The 16375-nt window shown below is 43.2% G+C and overlaps 1 protein-coding gene across 1 annotated transcript in view; it reads left to right on the top strand.

Annotated features, from left to right (window-relative positions):
- LOC142467840 (uncharacterized) overlaps window positions 1–15062 on the top strand; it is a 49377-nt gene extending 34315 nt beyond the window's left edge. The window contains exons 4-5 of the mRNA XM_075573782.1: window positions 8012–8266; window positions 8747–15062. Coding sequence (XP_075429897.1) covers window positions 8012–8266; window positions 8747–10860 — 2369 coding nt within the window. The 3' untranslated portion in view covers window positions 10861–15062. The remainder of the gene's footprint in view (window positions 1–8011; window positions 8267–8746) is intronic.
- The last annotated feature ends 1313 nt before the right edge of the window (window positions 15063–16375 follow it).

The following is a 16375-nucleotide window of genomic DNA, read 5'->3' on the forward strand; positions in this document are numbered from 1 at the left end:
GTCTTGTCAGTGTTTAAAAACAGTTTGTTTTGGGAAATCCAGTTTTCGAGTCTCAAAAAGTCAGACTGAAGTATGTGTTGAAGGTCAGAGAGGCTATGGCTGTGTGCATATAGGATTGTGTCATCTGCATACATGTGTATTGAGGCTTCCTTACAAGCTGTGGGAAGATCATTAATGAACACAGAGAAGAGTAGGGGCCCCAGAACAGAGCCTTGCGGGACACAACAGGTGATATCCAGAGGGTTGGAGTTAGAGCCTGAGATGGACACATGTTGGGATCTTCCTGATATGTAGGACTGAAACCAGTTTAAAGCATGTTTCCCTATTCCAGAGCTCTGGAGTTTGTTAAGCAGGATAACATGATCAACTGTGTCAAAAGCCTTTGCAAAATCTAGGAATACTGCACCAGTGAGTTGTCCCCGTTCCATTCCACACTGGATTTCATTGCAAATTTTTAGCAGGGTAGTTACGGTGGAGTGTTTGGGACGAAACCCAGACTGGAATTGGCTAGGGAAATTTGTCTTGGTGTAGAAATCGCTTAATTGGGAGTGGACACATTTTTCCATAACTTTGGATAGAATTGGGAGAAGTGAGATTGGCCTGTAGTTTGAGACAGTGTTTTTGTCCCCACTTTTGAAGATTGGGATAACTCTGGCAGTTTTCCAGGTCTTAGGGATATGGCCTGCAGACAGGATAGAGTTGACTATGGAAGCAATTGGTTTGGCAATGGCTGGGGCACCAAGTCGTAGGAACCTAGATTGTAGTAAGTCGGGTCCACATTGGCTGCTTAGTTTTAGTTTGAGGAGCGCTTGTGTAATCTCCTCTTCAGATACTGGGCTTAATTGAAAATTGTGGGCAGTGTTGGGAGGGGTGGGACTGTAGGGATACTCCCAGGATGAGATTCATGTTTGGGGTTTGTGCTGCGTTTCGCTAATAAGTTAGTGGCACACCCCACAAAGTAATCATTGAATGCATTTGCAATGTCAGTGGGGTTTGTCAGAGTAATATCCCCCTTAGTGATATTACTTGGTTGTTGATGGTTAGGAGGCTGGAATATATTGTTGATAACCTTCCAGAAGTTAGCTGGGTTTGATGTATTATGGTGGAGATTGTCAGAGTAATATTGTGCTTTTGCATGCCTTGTTTGCCTTGTGCACATGTTCCGCATGCATCTGTAGTGATTGAGATCCTTGGTAGTGTCAGTTACCTTGTAGCTGTTCCACAAGGCATCCCTGAACTGGTAGAGTGCTATAAGTTCAGGTGTAACCCATGGAAGGTGGGCCCCCCGTACCCTTATTTTGCGTAGTGGAGCATGGGTATCGCAGAGTTTTAAGAACTCGGATTGGAAATAGTCGAGCGCAGAATCGGGGTCGGGAATTAAATCGATTCTGTGCCATGGGCAGTTGGTAAGGTCATCCAGAAACTGTTGTGGGTTAAAGTTTTGAAATGTTCTAGTGAGGAGAACTTTAGGGCTTCAATGGGGCGGTTTAATTTTCCTTACACAGTACACTATTGCATGGTCACTGAAAATATCAGGAAGGATGCCAGAGGATTGGATTCTGCTGGGGTTTGAGGAGAGAATCCAGTCTAGCAAGGAATGGTTATGCGATTTCAGGTTTTTCCGTGTGGGTTGGGAAATGAGTTGTGATAGGTTAAGTGACTTGAGTTGTATCTGGATTTTGTGGTTTTTAGGGTCAAGCCAATTGAAGTTGAAATCCCCTAGAACTAGCAGCTCACTCTTCTCATTCAGAGAGGAAATGGAGCCAAGAAATTGGGTGATATAAGTCAGGGATTGTAGAGGGGCTTTATGGGGGCGGTAGATGCCAGCAAGCAAGATGGGCTTAGAAAAGGGGAGGCAGATTTTGCCAACTAGAGTTTCAAAAGAGGGTGGACTTGGTGGGCAATTTAACAGTGTAAATTGTAAGGTGTCTGCAATATAAAATAACACCCCTCCTCCTCTCTTTGACCTATCTCTCCTAAAAATGGAGTATCCCTGAATGGCAATATTTGCATCAGGGGTTTTAGGGGATAGCCATGTTTCTGTAAGAACGATGGCTTTGGGTTTATGCATAAGGCACCATGCCCTTAGTTCATCCAGTTTGGGCAGCAGGCTCCGGATATTTATGTGGGCGACAGATAGCCCTTTTTGGAATTTAAAGGTGGAATTCTCAGGGGCATGGGACAGAGCTGAAATGGGAGGACCTGGGTTAGGTTCAATATCACCTGCTAAAGAGAGTAATAGTATGAGTAGAAATTTGGGTAGTTGTTTGCAAGTTGTAAATTTGTGGTGTTTTCCATTAGAGTGAGCAGTGGTTGGTGTGCTGGTTTTTAGAGTTCTCCACCAACATTCAGTAGATAGTGCAAGGCTTTTGAGTAGTCCAGGGTGTATGGTGATGTTGGGTGTAGGCCAGGATGGAGGAGTTTGTAGTGGATAGAGGGAGTAACATCTCCATGAGGCCAGGAGAAAGAAAAAAGTTAAAATACATAGCAGGTTCATGATGCCAGAGGTAGGCAGTGCTGCAAGGAGCTGTTGTGAGCAGAGTGAGTGTGAGCAGACTAACAGCAGGTGTGTGCCTATTCCTTGTCAAATGTTTAGCTGTATTGCAATGCTAGAGTCAGTTCAGGGTTTCAGTGTATTGTGCAGTCAGTTTTGGGGGAGACTGCAGTGAATAAGTTGTAAAGGGGTGGGGGGTTGAAATATGCAGGTTAGCAAGCATGGGATCATAGTGTGAACTGAATAGCTTACCGTTTGTTGTCTTGAGTAAAAGAGTGTGCAGTAGATCCAGTCCCCAGTCACCTCTAGTCACACTGTAGTCTAACTGTATTTATCACTTAAAAACCTCACTTTAAATGCCTCACTATCTAATGCCAATTGCAGTTCCTGCAGATTGCAGGAGAGGTGTTTGTTATATACAGCTAAAACAGTCACATGACCCTCCCCCTCCCCAATCAGTCAGCTTGTTCCATTTGGTCAATTAACAGCACAGAGTTAAGAGGAAAAAAAAAAAAAACTTTTTAAATTCAAACATACTAACTTATATCAATTCTACAAGGCCAGATTCAGTCTTTTACACAGGGTTTCAACATCAGGAACATACTTATATCAATTCTACAAGGCCAGATTCAGTCTTATACACAGGGTTTCAACATCAGGAACATACTTATATCAATTCTACAAGGCCAGATTCAGTCTTTTACACAGTGTTTCAACATCAGGAACATACTTATATCAATAAGTGACACTGTTGTTAACAATAACACCAGGAAGATTGAGCATAATAACACCCTATAACGTACCAATTGTCTAAATAAAGTCCTGAACAGGAAAACATGTAGCAAGCGATTGACTCACTCTGAGTGCTGCACAGTCCATGCGATCCAAAGGTGTGGGGTCCCCAGGTGTGCTTCCGTCCAAAGGTGAGGGGTCCCCAGGTGTGCTTCCGTCCAAAGGTGAGGGGTCCCCAGGTGTGCTTCCGTCCAAAGGTGAGGGGTCCCCAGGTGTGCTTCCGTCCAAAGGTGAGGGGTCCCCAGGTGTGCTTCCGTCCAAAGGTGAGGGGTCTCCAGGTGTGCTTCCGTCCAAAGGTGAGGGGTCCCCAGGTGTGCTTCCGTCCAAAGGTGAGGGGTCCCCAGGTGTGCTTCCGTCCAAAAGTGAGGGGTCCCCAGGTGTGCTTCCGTCCAAGGGTGAGGGGTCCCCAGGTGTGCTTCTGTCCAAGGGGTAGGCTAGTAGAGAAGGAGAAAAACTGGAAGAGCACTACTGTAGGTATCAAAAAAGTAGAAAGGAGGGTGCGTATCCCATAAAAAGATTATTTATTGGTCATGGAAAAACAGGGCAATGGAGAGCCCTACCAACGTTTCACGCTTCACAGAGCGCTTTCTCAAGGTAACATAACAGGGTGAAACCTGACACTCATTACATGGTTCATTGTTAGGTTATATCTGACAATTGCTTTCCACTAAGATACTTGTGCATACTCCTTCAATTGATTAATAACTATGGGTGTCTTGTCACCTTGGTATTGTAATTCCTGCAGGATATTTTCCTCATTTCCAACATTCTTTAACCAGTCCCTAAATGCTATTCCCATTCCCAAGAAACAAAAAAAGACGTGTGCTGCGCTGTTCTATTACCAAAATATGTGACTTATATGTGATCTCTAAACACTTAAACTAAACACTATAGTGTTTCTCGTGTGGCTGCATTACCAGTGATTTGAGCACCCTGGTCAAAATTAAGATAACGTGAAAAAACAGTACTAAATGGTGCCTAATGAAAATAATACTAGTAAAGCAATTACTAAACAAAGTGAATAATACACGTATTCTACCTAAACAATACCAAGCAAAATACCACTGTTAACAGTGTTGTTTAAATGACTATCCAACTTAGTCCATTGCTGCTTGAAAGGATCTTAATTGGACTCAGCATATGTAAAAGGAAGTACATCTTAGGGGTATCCAGCAACTCTGGAACCCGACTAGCTAGGCACATTCTGACAAGACTTTCTCCATAAACCCCCTCCCCCCCCCTTGAAACTCATAGCCCAGCAATCGCTGCTTGCTGCCACTCCTGGAAAGGTAAAAACACAAAAATTCTTTATTGTCGCACATTTTTACAGAATGCATGTACAATCACTGGGCTCACAATCTGACACTCCTGAACCCCAATACATGGATCAGAGGAATGTAACAGAGTGAGTAAACGTCACCAGCCCTATGCCTGGCAGACCTATGTTTAGGTCTGCAGTGCAGCAGTGACAGGGATAACATTTAGTTTGAAGGTCTTATTAATTAGTCTGATCCCAGCTGCCTCTACAAGGAGCTTTAAAACCACAGGCTGCGCACATGCACACACATGCAGCCTGTCTGACTCAGTGAGATGCTGACAGGCTGAGGGAGAACTACTGCTATAAGGTCTGTCTTCACTATGCTGTTTTGATATACTATTATTCTGGACTCTGAACAGCCCTTGTTGGAAAAATGGAAAAGCCTTGCTCAGGACTTGTTTTCTGTTTGTTTCATATGCTGAGGAGAAGCTGTTTTATTTTTTGTGTGCCATGTTCTGAGGCTTAATAAATATTCCTTTTTCAAACCTCACGTGTGGTTGCATGTACCCTGCAACAGGGAGGGATAGGTTTCAGTCACAGATAACATTCCAGGATGCACTGTTTTTAAGTTGAAACCTTTCTTGCTTTATCCATTGTAACATCGCCAGAAGAAGCGATCAGTGTATCTCAAAAGCTCGCACAAATAAAAGCATTTCGTTAGCCACAGAACGGGATCTTCTATTAGTTTTTTTTTTTTAAATATATATTTAGATTATTATATTATTGTTCATGATCATTCACACATTCATACATCTTTTTGAGTTATTTGGTTACAGTTGTTTTTGCTTGTTATATCTTGTCAAGTTTATCTTTTAATTACTTTGTGTTATTTCTAGATTAGTGGTCACATTATTGTATTTTGCTTTTCTTTCAATTTTGTTAATTTTTCACAAAGTATCTATGTTGTTTCTTTCTCCTTAGATCCTTACATATCCTGCTCCATGGTTTATATGTAGAATTGTTCAGGTGTGTTTTGAGCAACCTACTAGCTGCCAGACTATCCTATTAGAGAACAGAGGAGGGTTGTAACAGGGTTTTATCACTGTTTGAGATAAACGGCCTTTAAATCCAGCAGGGAACTGGTTAATTGCAGACAGGCAAGTCATTAGACTCCACCTGGCCACATTAGAGCTCTTAGAGAAGCCTCCTGTTGAAAACAGGAGAGAGATTTCCTTAGCTCACAATGAAGCTGACATAACGAAAAGGAGGGCTGTGTTCTGAGAGCAAGACACAAGGGGACCAGACCTCTATGCCTGGACCCTCAAGCAGGCAACTACCCGGACACCACTGACCTGAAGGGCCACCTGCGTTAAGCTACCGCTGAGACATTGGGGTGGAAAGTGGGTAAGGGGCTCTTCCCCCAGCCTTGCAGAGAGGGACTGGGGAAGTAAGTTAGCTCTTACACAGGGATAGGTTTTTGTTTTATGTATATTTTTGTTTGGGGTATTGTTTAAAGGAACAGGCAATAAAAACTTATATTAATTTCACCTTAAAAACGGTCTCCATTGCATACCTCTGCACACATCTCTTACAAGGGTATTTAAGAATTATCAGGAGTATCTGATTACTCTTTGACAAAGTACCCATCTGGGTATGAAACACGTCAGAGTGCGCTATTGACATGTATGTGTCCTTTTTTCATTAAAATAACCGCTTTTTATTGATTGCGTTTTGGATTTTTTACCGCTTCGCCTCCTTCTCCTCACTATGGAACGTATACGGGGGTCTTTGAATGTTGGCACATGCGTGGTTTATGTAACGCATAAGCGGGTCATTTGGGAAATGACCGTTCTACTGAACAGTACTGTATGTAACTTGTTTAAACTTATATTTACCTTGATTATGGTTGGGGCAGGTACTCAGGTGAAGGCAGGTACTTGTGTTGGAGCAAATACTCAAGGGATCGGTTCAGGAAGGTCTATTACTTAATGGCAACTTTCAAAAGGAGAAAGATTATCAACATACCCATCTATGATGCGTGAAGTGCACAGCAACCATCCCTTTTGCCAGGACGTGGAGTTCTAATAAAGCAATCATTAATGATTAAGTTGTGTCCAATAGAATTCCTCCCACCTTTTTGGTTTGGCGTTTTTTCGTAGTATGGGTACTTCTCAACTACAGGCATACCTCGCATTAATGTACCCAATGGGACTGGAGCGTGTATGTAATGCGAAAATGTACTTAAAGTGAAGCATTGCCTTTTTTCCACTTATCGATGCATGTACTGTACTGCAATCGTCATATACGTGCATAACTGATGTAAATAACGCATTTGTAACAGGCTCTATAGTCTCCCCGCTTGCGCACAGCTTCAGTACAGGTAGAGAGACGATATTGCTGTTAAGGATGTGCTGACAGGCGCATGCGTGAGCTGCTGTTTGCCTATTGGGCGATATGTCCTTACTCGTGAGTGTACTTAAAGTGAGTGTCCTTAAACCGGGGTATGCCTGTATATACTCACTATATATCCTATAGGTATAACTGCAAGCCGGTATTATATTGTATAAGGAAAGTGCCATGTTCCATGCCATGTACAGTACGACACAAACATAATGAGACAGATTAGGTTAATGCATAGGGGTTTTTAATAGTGTGAAACTGCTACAGTACAGATGTACAAGGTTATTAGACAAAGTGAGGTGTACCTTTTATCTGCTCTTCGGACTCCTGTTAGGTTATTACTAAACTGTAGCATTCACAGTATCATAGGAGAAGAGTTTCGGTGCTCCACCTGCCGGCCATGCACTTAATTGCAACAACACAAATAATCCGTCTGACCACAAACGAAGTCCGTGCGGCTCAGCTCGGCCATACCACAAAGTGCTTACACCGCACTTCAGCGTGGCTGTTGAACATAAATCACACTATATGTCCAAGTTCCACCAATACTAAAGTTACAGATACTTCTCCTATATTTGTATTTACAGAATTTTGATCTAGAGGAAGGCAAACAAAAAATCCCAGTGAAACATTATCCAATGGTGTCTCAAAGTTGATATAATTAACTCACTAGTATGATAGACCAGGCGTTCCTTACCTTTACTTCTCATGCACAATGTCAATGTTAATAATGATATAATAATTATTTGGAGGATATACAGTACATGTACACTTAGATAATCAATACAGTAATAAATACAAATTATATTTGTATAAATATAAATTCACTGTATGAGCTGCTAGAATCGAATTTTAGGTCTTTGGGAACCACCACAAAAGTGAATGGGGTCCTCTAGATATCATGGGGCCACAATGTTAAAGACATGGGAATAGAGTAAAGAGGCCATTTTGTTAAGTAGTGGTAAAGTAAATTTTTCAAAGTGCAGTGTCTTATTAGTAATTTGCTTTCAGTCATTTGATTTACAGGTCGAAAAACATTTGTTTTTTTTCTTTTTTGTTTCTCTTAGAAAACTGCCAGAATGATGAGCAGAACTGGAGTGGGAAACGGTTAAGTACTAAGAACAACCTCCTCAAACATCAGATTATTCATACAGGGGAGAAACCTTTCACATGTACAGAGTGTGGGAAAAGTTTTTCTCGGAAGAGCAACCTCCATGACCATGATATGATTCACACAGGGGAGAAACCTTTCACATGTACAGAGTGTGGGAAAAGATTTTCTCGGAAGAGCAGCCTTCTCAGACACCACAGGATGCATACAGGTGAGAAATAATTTGCTTGTTCAGAGTAGGGTTGAGCAATATATCAATAGCAATATCGTGGTAATAAAAATGTCTCAAAGTTGATATAATTAACTCACTAGTATGATAGACCAGGCGTTCCTTAACTTTACTTCTCATGGCCATTGTCAATGATTTGGAGGATGTACAGTACATGTACACTTAGATAATCAATACAGTAATACATACAGATTATACATGTATCAATATTAATGCACTGTATGAGCTGTTAGAAAAAAATGTTAGGTCTTTGGGAACCACCACGAAAGTGAATCGGGTCCTCTAGATATCATGGGGCCACTATGTTAAAGCCACGGGAATAGAGTAAAGAGACCGTTTTGTTAAGTAGTGATAAATGAAATTCTTCAAAGCACATTGTCCTTTATTAGTCATTTGCTTTCAGTAATTTGATTACAGGTTGCAAAACATTTGAATTTTCTCTTTTTTGTTTACTTATCTTAGAAAACTGCCAGAATGATGAGCAGAACTGGAGTGGGAAACAGTTTAGTACTAAGAACAACCTCCTCAAGCATCAGATTATTCCTACAGGGGAGAAACCTTTCACATGTACAAAGTGTGGAAAACAATTCCGTGATGTCAGCCACCTCCGCCAACACACTAGGATTCACACAGGGAAGAAACCTTTCACATGTACAGAGTGTGGCAAAAGGTTTTCTCGGAAGAGCACCCTCCACGAACATGCGAGGATTCATACAGGGGAGAAAGCTTTCCCATGTTCCGAGTGTGGGAAAAGGTTTTCTGCGAAGAATAGGCTCGTCAAACACGAGAGACTTCATACAGGAGAAAAATGTTTCACATGTACAGATTGTGGGAAAAGATTTTCTCAGAAAAGCAGCTTCCAAATCCATGAGAGGATTCACACAGGGGAGAAACCTTTCACATGTACAGAGTGTGGCAAAAGGTTTTCTCGGAAGAGCACCCTCAACGAACATGCGAGGATTCATACAGGGGAGAAAGCTTTCCCATGTTCCGAGTGTGGGAAAAGGTTTTCTTGGAAGAATAGCCTCGTCACACACGAGAGACTTCATACAGGGGAAAAATGTTTCACATGTACAGATTGTGGGAAAATATTTTTTCAGAAGAGCAGCTTCCAAATCCATGAGCGGATTCACACAGGGGAGAAACCTTTCACATGTACAGAGTGTGGGAAACCATTCAGGAGTGAGAGCTCCCTGCGCCTACACAAGATGATTCATACAGGGGAGAAACCTTTCACATGTACAGAGTGTGATAAAAGCTTTTCACAGAAGAGTAAGCTCCTCAAACACCACAGGATTCATACAGGGGAGAAAGATTTCACATGTACAGAATGTGGGAAACAATTCAGTATTCAGGAAAATCTTCGCCAGCACAGCAGGATTCACACAGGGGAGAAACCTTTCACATGTACAGAGTGTGGGAAAAGCTTTTTGCATAAGCAAAAGCTCCTCGACCACCATATAATTCATACAGGGGAGAAACCTTTCACATGTACAGAGTGTGGGAATAGGTTTTCTCGGAGGAGCAGCCTCCGCAACCATGAGAGGATTCACACAGGGGAGAGACCTTTCACATGTACAGTGTGTGGGAAACCATTCATGAGTGAGAGCTCCCTGCGTAAACACAAGAGGATTCATACAGGTGAGGGACCTTTCACATGTACAGAGTGTGGGAAACAATTCTGTATTCAGGGCCAGCTTCTCGAGCACAGCAGGATTCACACAGGGGAGAAACCTTTCACATGTACAGATTGTGGGAAACAATTCAGAGGTCAGACCTATCTCAGCCAACACAAAAGGATTCACACAATGGAGAAACCTTTCACATGTACAGTGTGTGGGAAAAATGTTTCAAACAAATGCCGCCTCCTCATACATGAGAGGATTCACACAGGGGAGAAACCTTTCACATGTAAAGAGTGTGGGAAAAGCTTTTCACAGAAAAACAGCCTCCTCCTACATGAGAGGATTCACACAGGGGAGAAACCTTTCAAATGTACAGAGTGTGGGAATAGGTTTTCTCGGAGGAGCTGCCTCCGCAACCATGAGAGGATTCACACAGGGGAGAGACCTTTCACTTGTACAGAGTGTGGGAAACCATTCATGAGTGAGAGCTCCCTGCGCAAACACAAGAGGATTCATACAGGGGAGGGACCTTTCACATGTACAGAGTGTGGGAAACAATTCTGTATTCAGGGCCAGCTTCTCGAGCACAGCAGGATTCACACAGGGGAGAAACCTTTCACATGTACAGATTGTGGGAAACAATTCAGGAATGAGAACTCCCTGCGCAAACACAAGAGGATTCATACAGGGGAGAAAGTTTTCACATGTACAGAGTGTGGGAAAAGATTTTCACTCAAGTGCAGTCTCGTGAGACACCAGATAATTCACACAGGGGAGAAAGTTTTCAAATGTACAGAGTGTGGGAAACAATTCAGTTATGAGACCTCACTGCGACTACACAAGAGGATTCATACAGGGGAGAAACCTTTCACATGTACAGAGTGTGGGAAAAGGTTTTCTCAGAAGTGCAGCCTTCTCAGACACCACAGGATTCATACAGGTGAGAAATAGTTTGCTTGTTCAGAGTAGGGTTGAGTAATATACCAATAGCAATACCATGGTAATAAAAATGGCCAGTAACCTAATACTTACCATTATTTTTTAACATAATATTCTAATCTCCTTGCTGCAGAGAGCTGCGTGGGGAGCGGGTCTGAAAGAGAGGAATGGGGGTGGGCCTGGCAGAGAGTGAGGAGGGGCCAGGTCTTACATAGAGAAGATTCGGGTGGGTCTTTCAGAAAGAGGAGGGAAGCGGTTCTGGAAGCTCCATGACTATCACATGCTGCAGCTTCAAGGAATCCTCCTGTTTGTAACATCACCCCTTTCTCCCCTCCCACATGCCTCTCAACCCCTTCCTTTCCTCTATGACTAAATCCAAAGAGGGAGTTGGAAATAATGCACAGCACTCGGGGTCCTAAATTAAAGTCAGGAAAGAGAGACCAAAGCATATGCTAATACAATTCCTGATTATACAAATATGTGGAACTTATAATGCAGTCAGCAAGAAAGGCAAACCTCTACATAACCCGCACAAATAAGATTATTCAAATACAACAGCACAGGGAAAATGAGAAACAGATGCAAAGTCGTGAAATGGAGACATGATATTCAGAAAATAGGTTTGAAATTCTTCATATGGTACCTTGTTAAAATGTTATACATTGAGAGTTACCTCTCGTTTTCAAGTATCTCCTGGGCACAGAGTAAAACAAATAATACATGGTTACAAGTACAGTTACATAAATGAACAAGGTATACATTATATACAAGACATTGCGTGCACAGTTAAAGAAAATATATATTATGAGCGTATGAAACAGTTACAGACCAGATTAAAGTGTGAGACAGCCTTAGTTTTGAAAGAACTTAAACTGGTGGTGGATGTGAGAGTCTCTGGTAGGTTGTTCCAGTTTTGGGGTGCACGGTAGGAGACGGAGGAACGTCCGGATACTTTGTTGAGCCTTGGGACCATGAACAGTCTTTTGGAGTCTGATCTCAGGTGATAGGTGCTGCAAGTGGTAGGGGTGAGGAGCTTGTTCAGATAGCTGGGTAGCTTGCCCATGAAGAATTTAAAGGCAAGACAGGAAAGGTGAACTTTGCGCCTAGACTCTAGTGATGACCAATCTAGTTCTTTGAGCATATCGCAGTGATGTGTGTTGTAGTTGCATTGGAGAACAAAACGACAAATTGAATTGTAAAGGGTGTCAAGTTTGCTAAGGTGGGTTTGAGGTGCCGAGCCATATATTATGTCTCCATAGTCAATAATTGCCATTTGCATCTGCTATGCGATACGCTTTCTGACCAGGAGACTTAGGGAGGATTTGTTCCTGTAAAGTACCCCTAGTTTGGCATAGGTCTTGGTTGTCGGGGTATCAATGTGCATCCTGAATGTTAAGTGGGAGTCAAACCATAAGATGGTTATGGAAATCAGGAACTCTTTGTGGTGGAGGCCAAATCATTCCCTGAATGTAAAGAATTAGTTGCAGGACCTTCCACCAGATCAATCCGAATATCAAAGATGAACTATCCTAATTAAGGGTCTGTTGAAAGTCTAAATAAGAACCAGCTTTTTCATACATAAAGACTTTCTTTCCAACTTTTTTAAAAGGAATTCAAAGTTTTGCAAAATGTAGTATGTAATAATTATCATCCATTGCTAAATTATAAAAGTATGAATGGGGTAGTGACTCTTTACTATTCGTAATGCAACTGAATCAGCCTATCACCTTATTACTCCTCCCCCTAATGTTAACAATTCTCATAGTGTAAGTTAAGAGTGTTTTTCATAGGTGTACTGGAGGTATCTTTCCATACATATACCTGGCAGGTATGGAACAACATCATGACCTCTCCCTGCCGACCTATATGTTTAAAATTTTTTGATTCTACTGGATATTGTGTTTACGTTGTTTGCCCTGTTATTGCCGAGTGTTGGAGAATAAAGGAAGTGTGTGTATGTTAGAGGCCCTGCATAGGATTGGGCCGGAGGACTTGCAGTGATGCACTGTGCGGGGGGTGCTCCTTCCATGGTTTCAGAGTTTCATCAACTCGATTACGTGTAATCAGGGATCACATTCCCAAACCATAAAGGCATGTTGAGAATCACTTCATTTAATGTAAGAGGTTTGAATTTTCCCATAAAGAGGAGAAGAGCATTGATGGCGCTTACAAGTCAACATCCCGACATTGCACTACTACAAGAACCACAATTTACATGCTGAACATATAAAGCTATTAGCTAAGGTGATATCAAATGTGTATTTCTTCAGCTGCAATTGAAAACGCAGAGGAGGGGCAATATTAATTAATAGATCATGCCCCTTTACTATCACTGCTAAATGTAAAGAGGAATTTGAGGATTCAATAATTAACCTACTATTCATTTTTTGGAGATGAGTACAGTAGCTCAGCCTTGACCATATTAAGCTCGACAGGCAGAGAATGGGCACCCAGATTTCTGACTGGACTGCAGGTGTAATCCAAAGGAGTTAATGAGGTCGCCCAGTGAGAGCGTATATGGAGAGGTGTAAGGGACATGTATCTGAGCGTTGAGGTCCACTAACAAAGAGATCCAAGGGTGTTTTTTTTAGCGTATGTCAGTCAATATTACAGTAGAGGCAACGTTTATTCGAACATTTGCCGTAAACTAGCCGGGTTACATTCTGGGTATGTGCTGGGTATGTTCTGGGCTAGTTTGAGGCACGTTTAAGGCATTTCTGCATTGACTAACGACCCATAGGATTAACACAGCAGGGATCCCTGGCAGTCCAATTCAGTTTGAATGGGACTGCCAGGGACCCCCTGCTGTTAATCTGATAGGCCATTAATCAATGCAGAAATGCTGGGGCTAGTTTAAGGAAAGTTTAAGGCATGTACCCAGCATGTACCTGGGTGTTTCCTGGGTATTTTGGGGAATTGCCACTGGTTTTTGTTCGAATAAGAGTTGCCTCTACTGTATGCTTAAAATGAGTGAGGAAAATTGACAGAGTAAAGAGATCACTTAAGATATGAGACAGAAGTCACGTGAGTGGAAAGACGTTAAAAACATAGCAGGCAGCACAGGGACTAGGCAACAGGAACTGGGTTAGGGACTAGGCAACAGGGCTAGTGGACTAGGCAGCAGGAACTGGGCTAGGGACTGGGCAACAGGGCTAGGGACTGGGAAAAAGGGCCAGGGGACTAGGCAACAGGGCTTGTGGACTAGACACCAGGGGACTAGGCAACAGGGCCAAGGGACTGGGCAACAGGGCCAAGGGACTAGGCAACAGGGCTAGTATACATGTGGGCAATCCCAACACTTTAGTGAAACACAAGCTGTGCCAGGACATCAGCACACAATGTCTATCACATGCATAATGTGCAGTAACGCGTCACTGTACTTAAATGTAGCCCTGTGCATTATGTCATAGGAAATAGTAACAGCATAAATAGCAGAAAGGTACATTGCAAAGTTCCCACGGCAATGCGCCCTGCACAAGGAGAGGAAGCTATCGATCAGTACTCAAGAACGGGGTTCCCACAGCAATTAAGCAGTATTAAACGAGTTATACAGTATCTAAACATCAGAGAGACACAGTGTCACGGGGCTGACACCTGTTCACAAGAATGACAGATGAATCTTTGTAAAGGTTTTGATTACCTGAATCATATGATTATGACTTCATGATTATGAGGTTGCAAGGGACAGATATGCGTTTGTCGCTCGCTTAGGAGCAAGCCGGTCACAAATAGTCTTGTTACATTCGGCAAACTCATCTGAACATATTACTATGAATCGCATTATTCAAATTATTATAGAAATAAAGATATGGGACGTTTTATATATTCAAGCAAGTTTGGGGTTACAAAAAAAATGTAATCGTAAAAATGTTATTGAGAGATTGATGAAAGTTCTGGGTAAGGACAGGCCCAAAATTGGGGTTTCGGTGTGTTTCAAAGAAAGAGGTTTTACAAGCATCTGGGTGTATGAATTAGATTTTATCCAAGAGTGTTTTATGCCAACCAGACACGTGAAATCTCATATTCTCAACTCCGTACCCTTGTGAGGAGAAAGCTTATACGTTTGGTAACGTATAGAAATTCTGTTTGATTCTTTTTTTTTTTATAAACCTGTCTGCCTTTATTGTTTTGTATGTGTTGTATGTTCATGCAATGATCTTTTTCTGTAAACTAAGCACTACTACTTTTGTATATTAAAACGAAACTTTAAAGTATATATTTGTGCTCTGTTTTTACATTTGTAGACTGTAATTTACATTTTCGGTCAAATTTTGTGCATGCGCAGAAGCGCCCGTGCACCTGCTGGGAGTTGCAGTTCCGGAGCTGGATGTGAAGCGTCCAAAGGAAATCTGAAGCAGGGAACCCTAAGAGGGGTGGGTTTATATGGGGGGTTCACAACATTTTGATGAACTGTTCAAAAGCTTTCGCTGAACTAATAATCCTGCACACACTTCTAGCAGTTCCCCACCCACCTCACACACCAACGTTTTACTAACAAGACAACAGTAATGCAACCGCTTATAAACACCCCACATCCCCCCCCCCGAGCCATTCATGAACATTCTTGTAGACTTAAGTAGAACTGTTAAGTACTGTAGTCAGCTTCAGACGGGCCTCGCAAACGCATGCGCATGTGGATGTGTGATAAGCCCTTACTGAGGAACGAATCTTTCCCCCCACACACATTCAGTGTGAATTTCAAGTCTGCAATAGGGGGGAACCCCCCCCCCCCCCCCAGAGCCATTCATGACAATTCTTGTAGCCTTCTTGAAGGACTGACTGATTTTAACTAACCATTATGTGAAATGTTATACTTATGTTTTTGAAACACTAATCTATATCTATAAGTCTCAAATAATGTTTGTGTGTGTATGTCTTCCCCCTGTGTGATTGGCCCTGTGTTCCCCCTGTGTCATTGGCCAGGGCACACCCCCCACCCCCCCACCCCCACCCCTCACATTGCAAGGAACATCTCACTTGCAGTTGAAACCTAAGGAGAACAACTTGGCAAACCCACACTCCACCCCCCACACACCTCCGACGCTCCTCGGCGCAGGCCTCACCTCTCCCCCACCACCAACCCCCCACCCTCTGGTCACTCCACTCCCACCCGCCGCTCCTCGGCGCCATCCTCACCTCTCCCCCACCAACCTCCCTCCCTCCGGTCACGCTGCTACCACTCGACGCCGTCCTCACCTCTCCCCCACCAACCCCCCTCCCTCCGGTCACTCCTCTCGGCGCCGTCCTCACCTCTCCCCCACCAACCCCCCTCCCTCCGGTCACTCCACTCGGTGCCGTCCTCACCTCTCCCCCACCAACCCCCCTCCCTCCGGTCACTCCACTCGACGCCGTCCTCACCTCTCCCCCACCAACCCCCCTCCCTCCGGTCACTCCACTCTGCGACGTCCTCACCTGTCCCCCACCAACCCCCCTCCCTCCGGTAACTCCACTCTGCGCCGTCCTCACCTGTCCCCCACCAACCCCCCACCCCGCCCCGAGCCATTCAGGAACATTCTTGTAGACTTAA

The sequence above is a fragment of the Ascaphus truei genome, chromosome 1, assembly GCF_040206685.1.
Source record: "Ascaphus truei isolate aAscTru1 chromosome 1, aAscTru1.hap1, whole genome shotgun sequence".
Classification (NCBI taxonomy): Eukaryota; Metazoa; Chordata; class Amphibia; order Anura; family Ascaphidae; genus Ascaphus; species Ascaphus truei.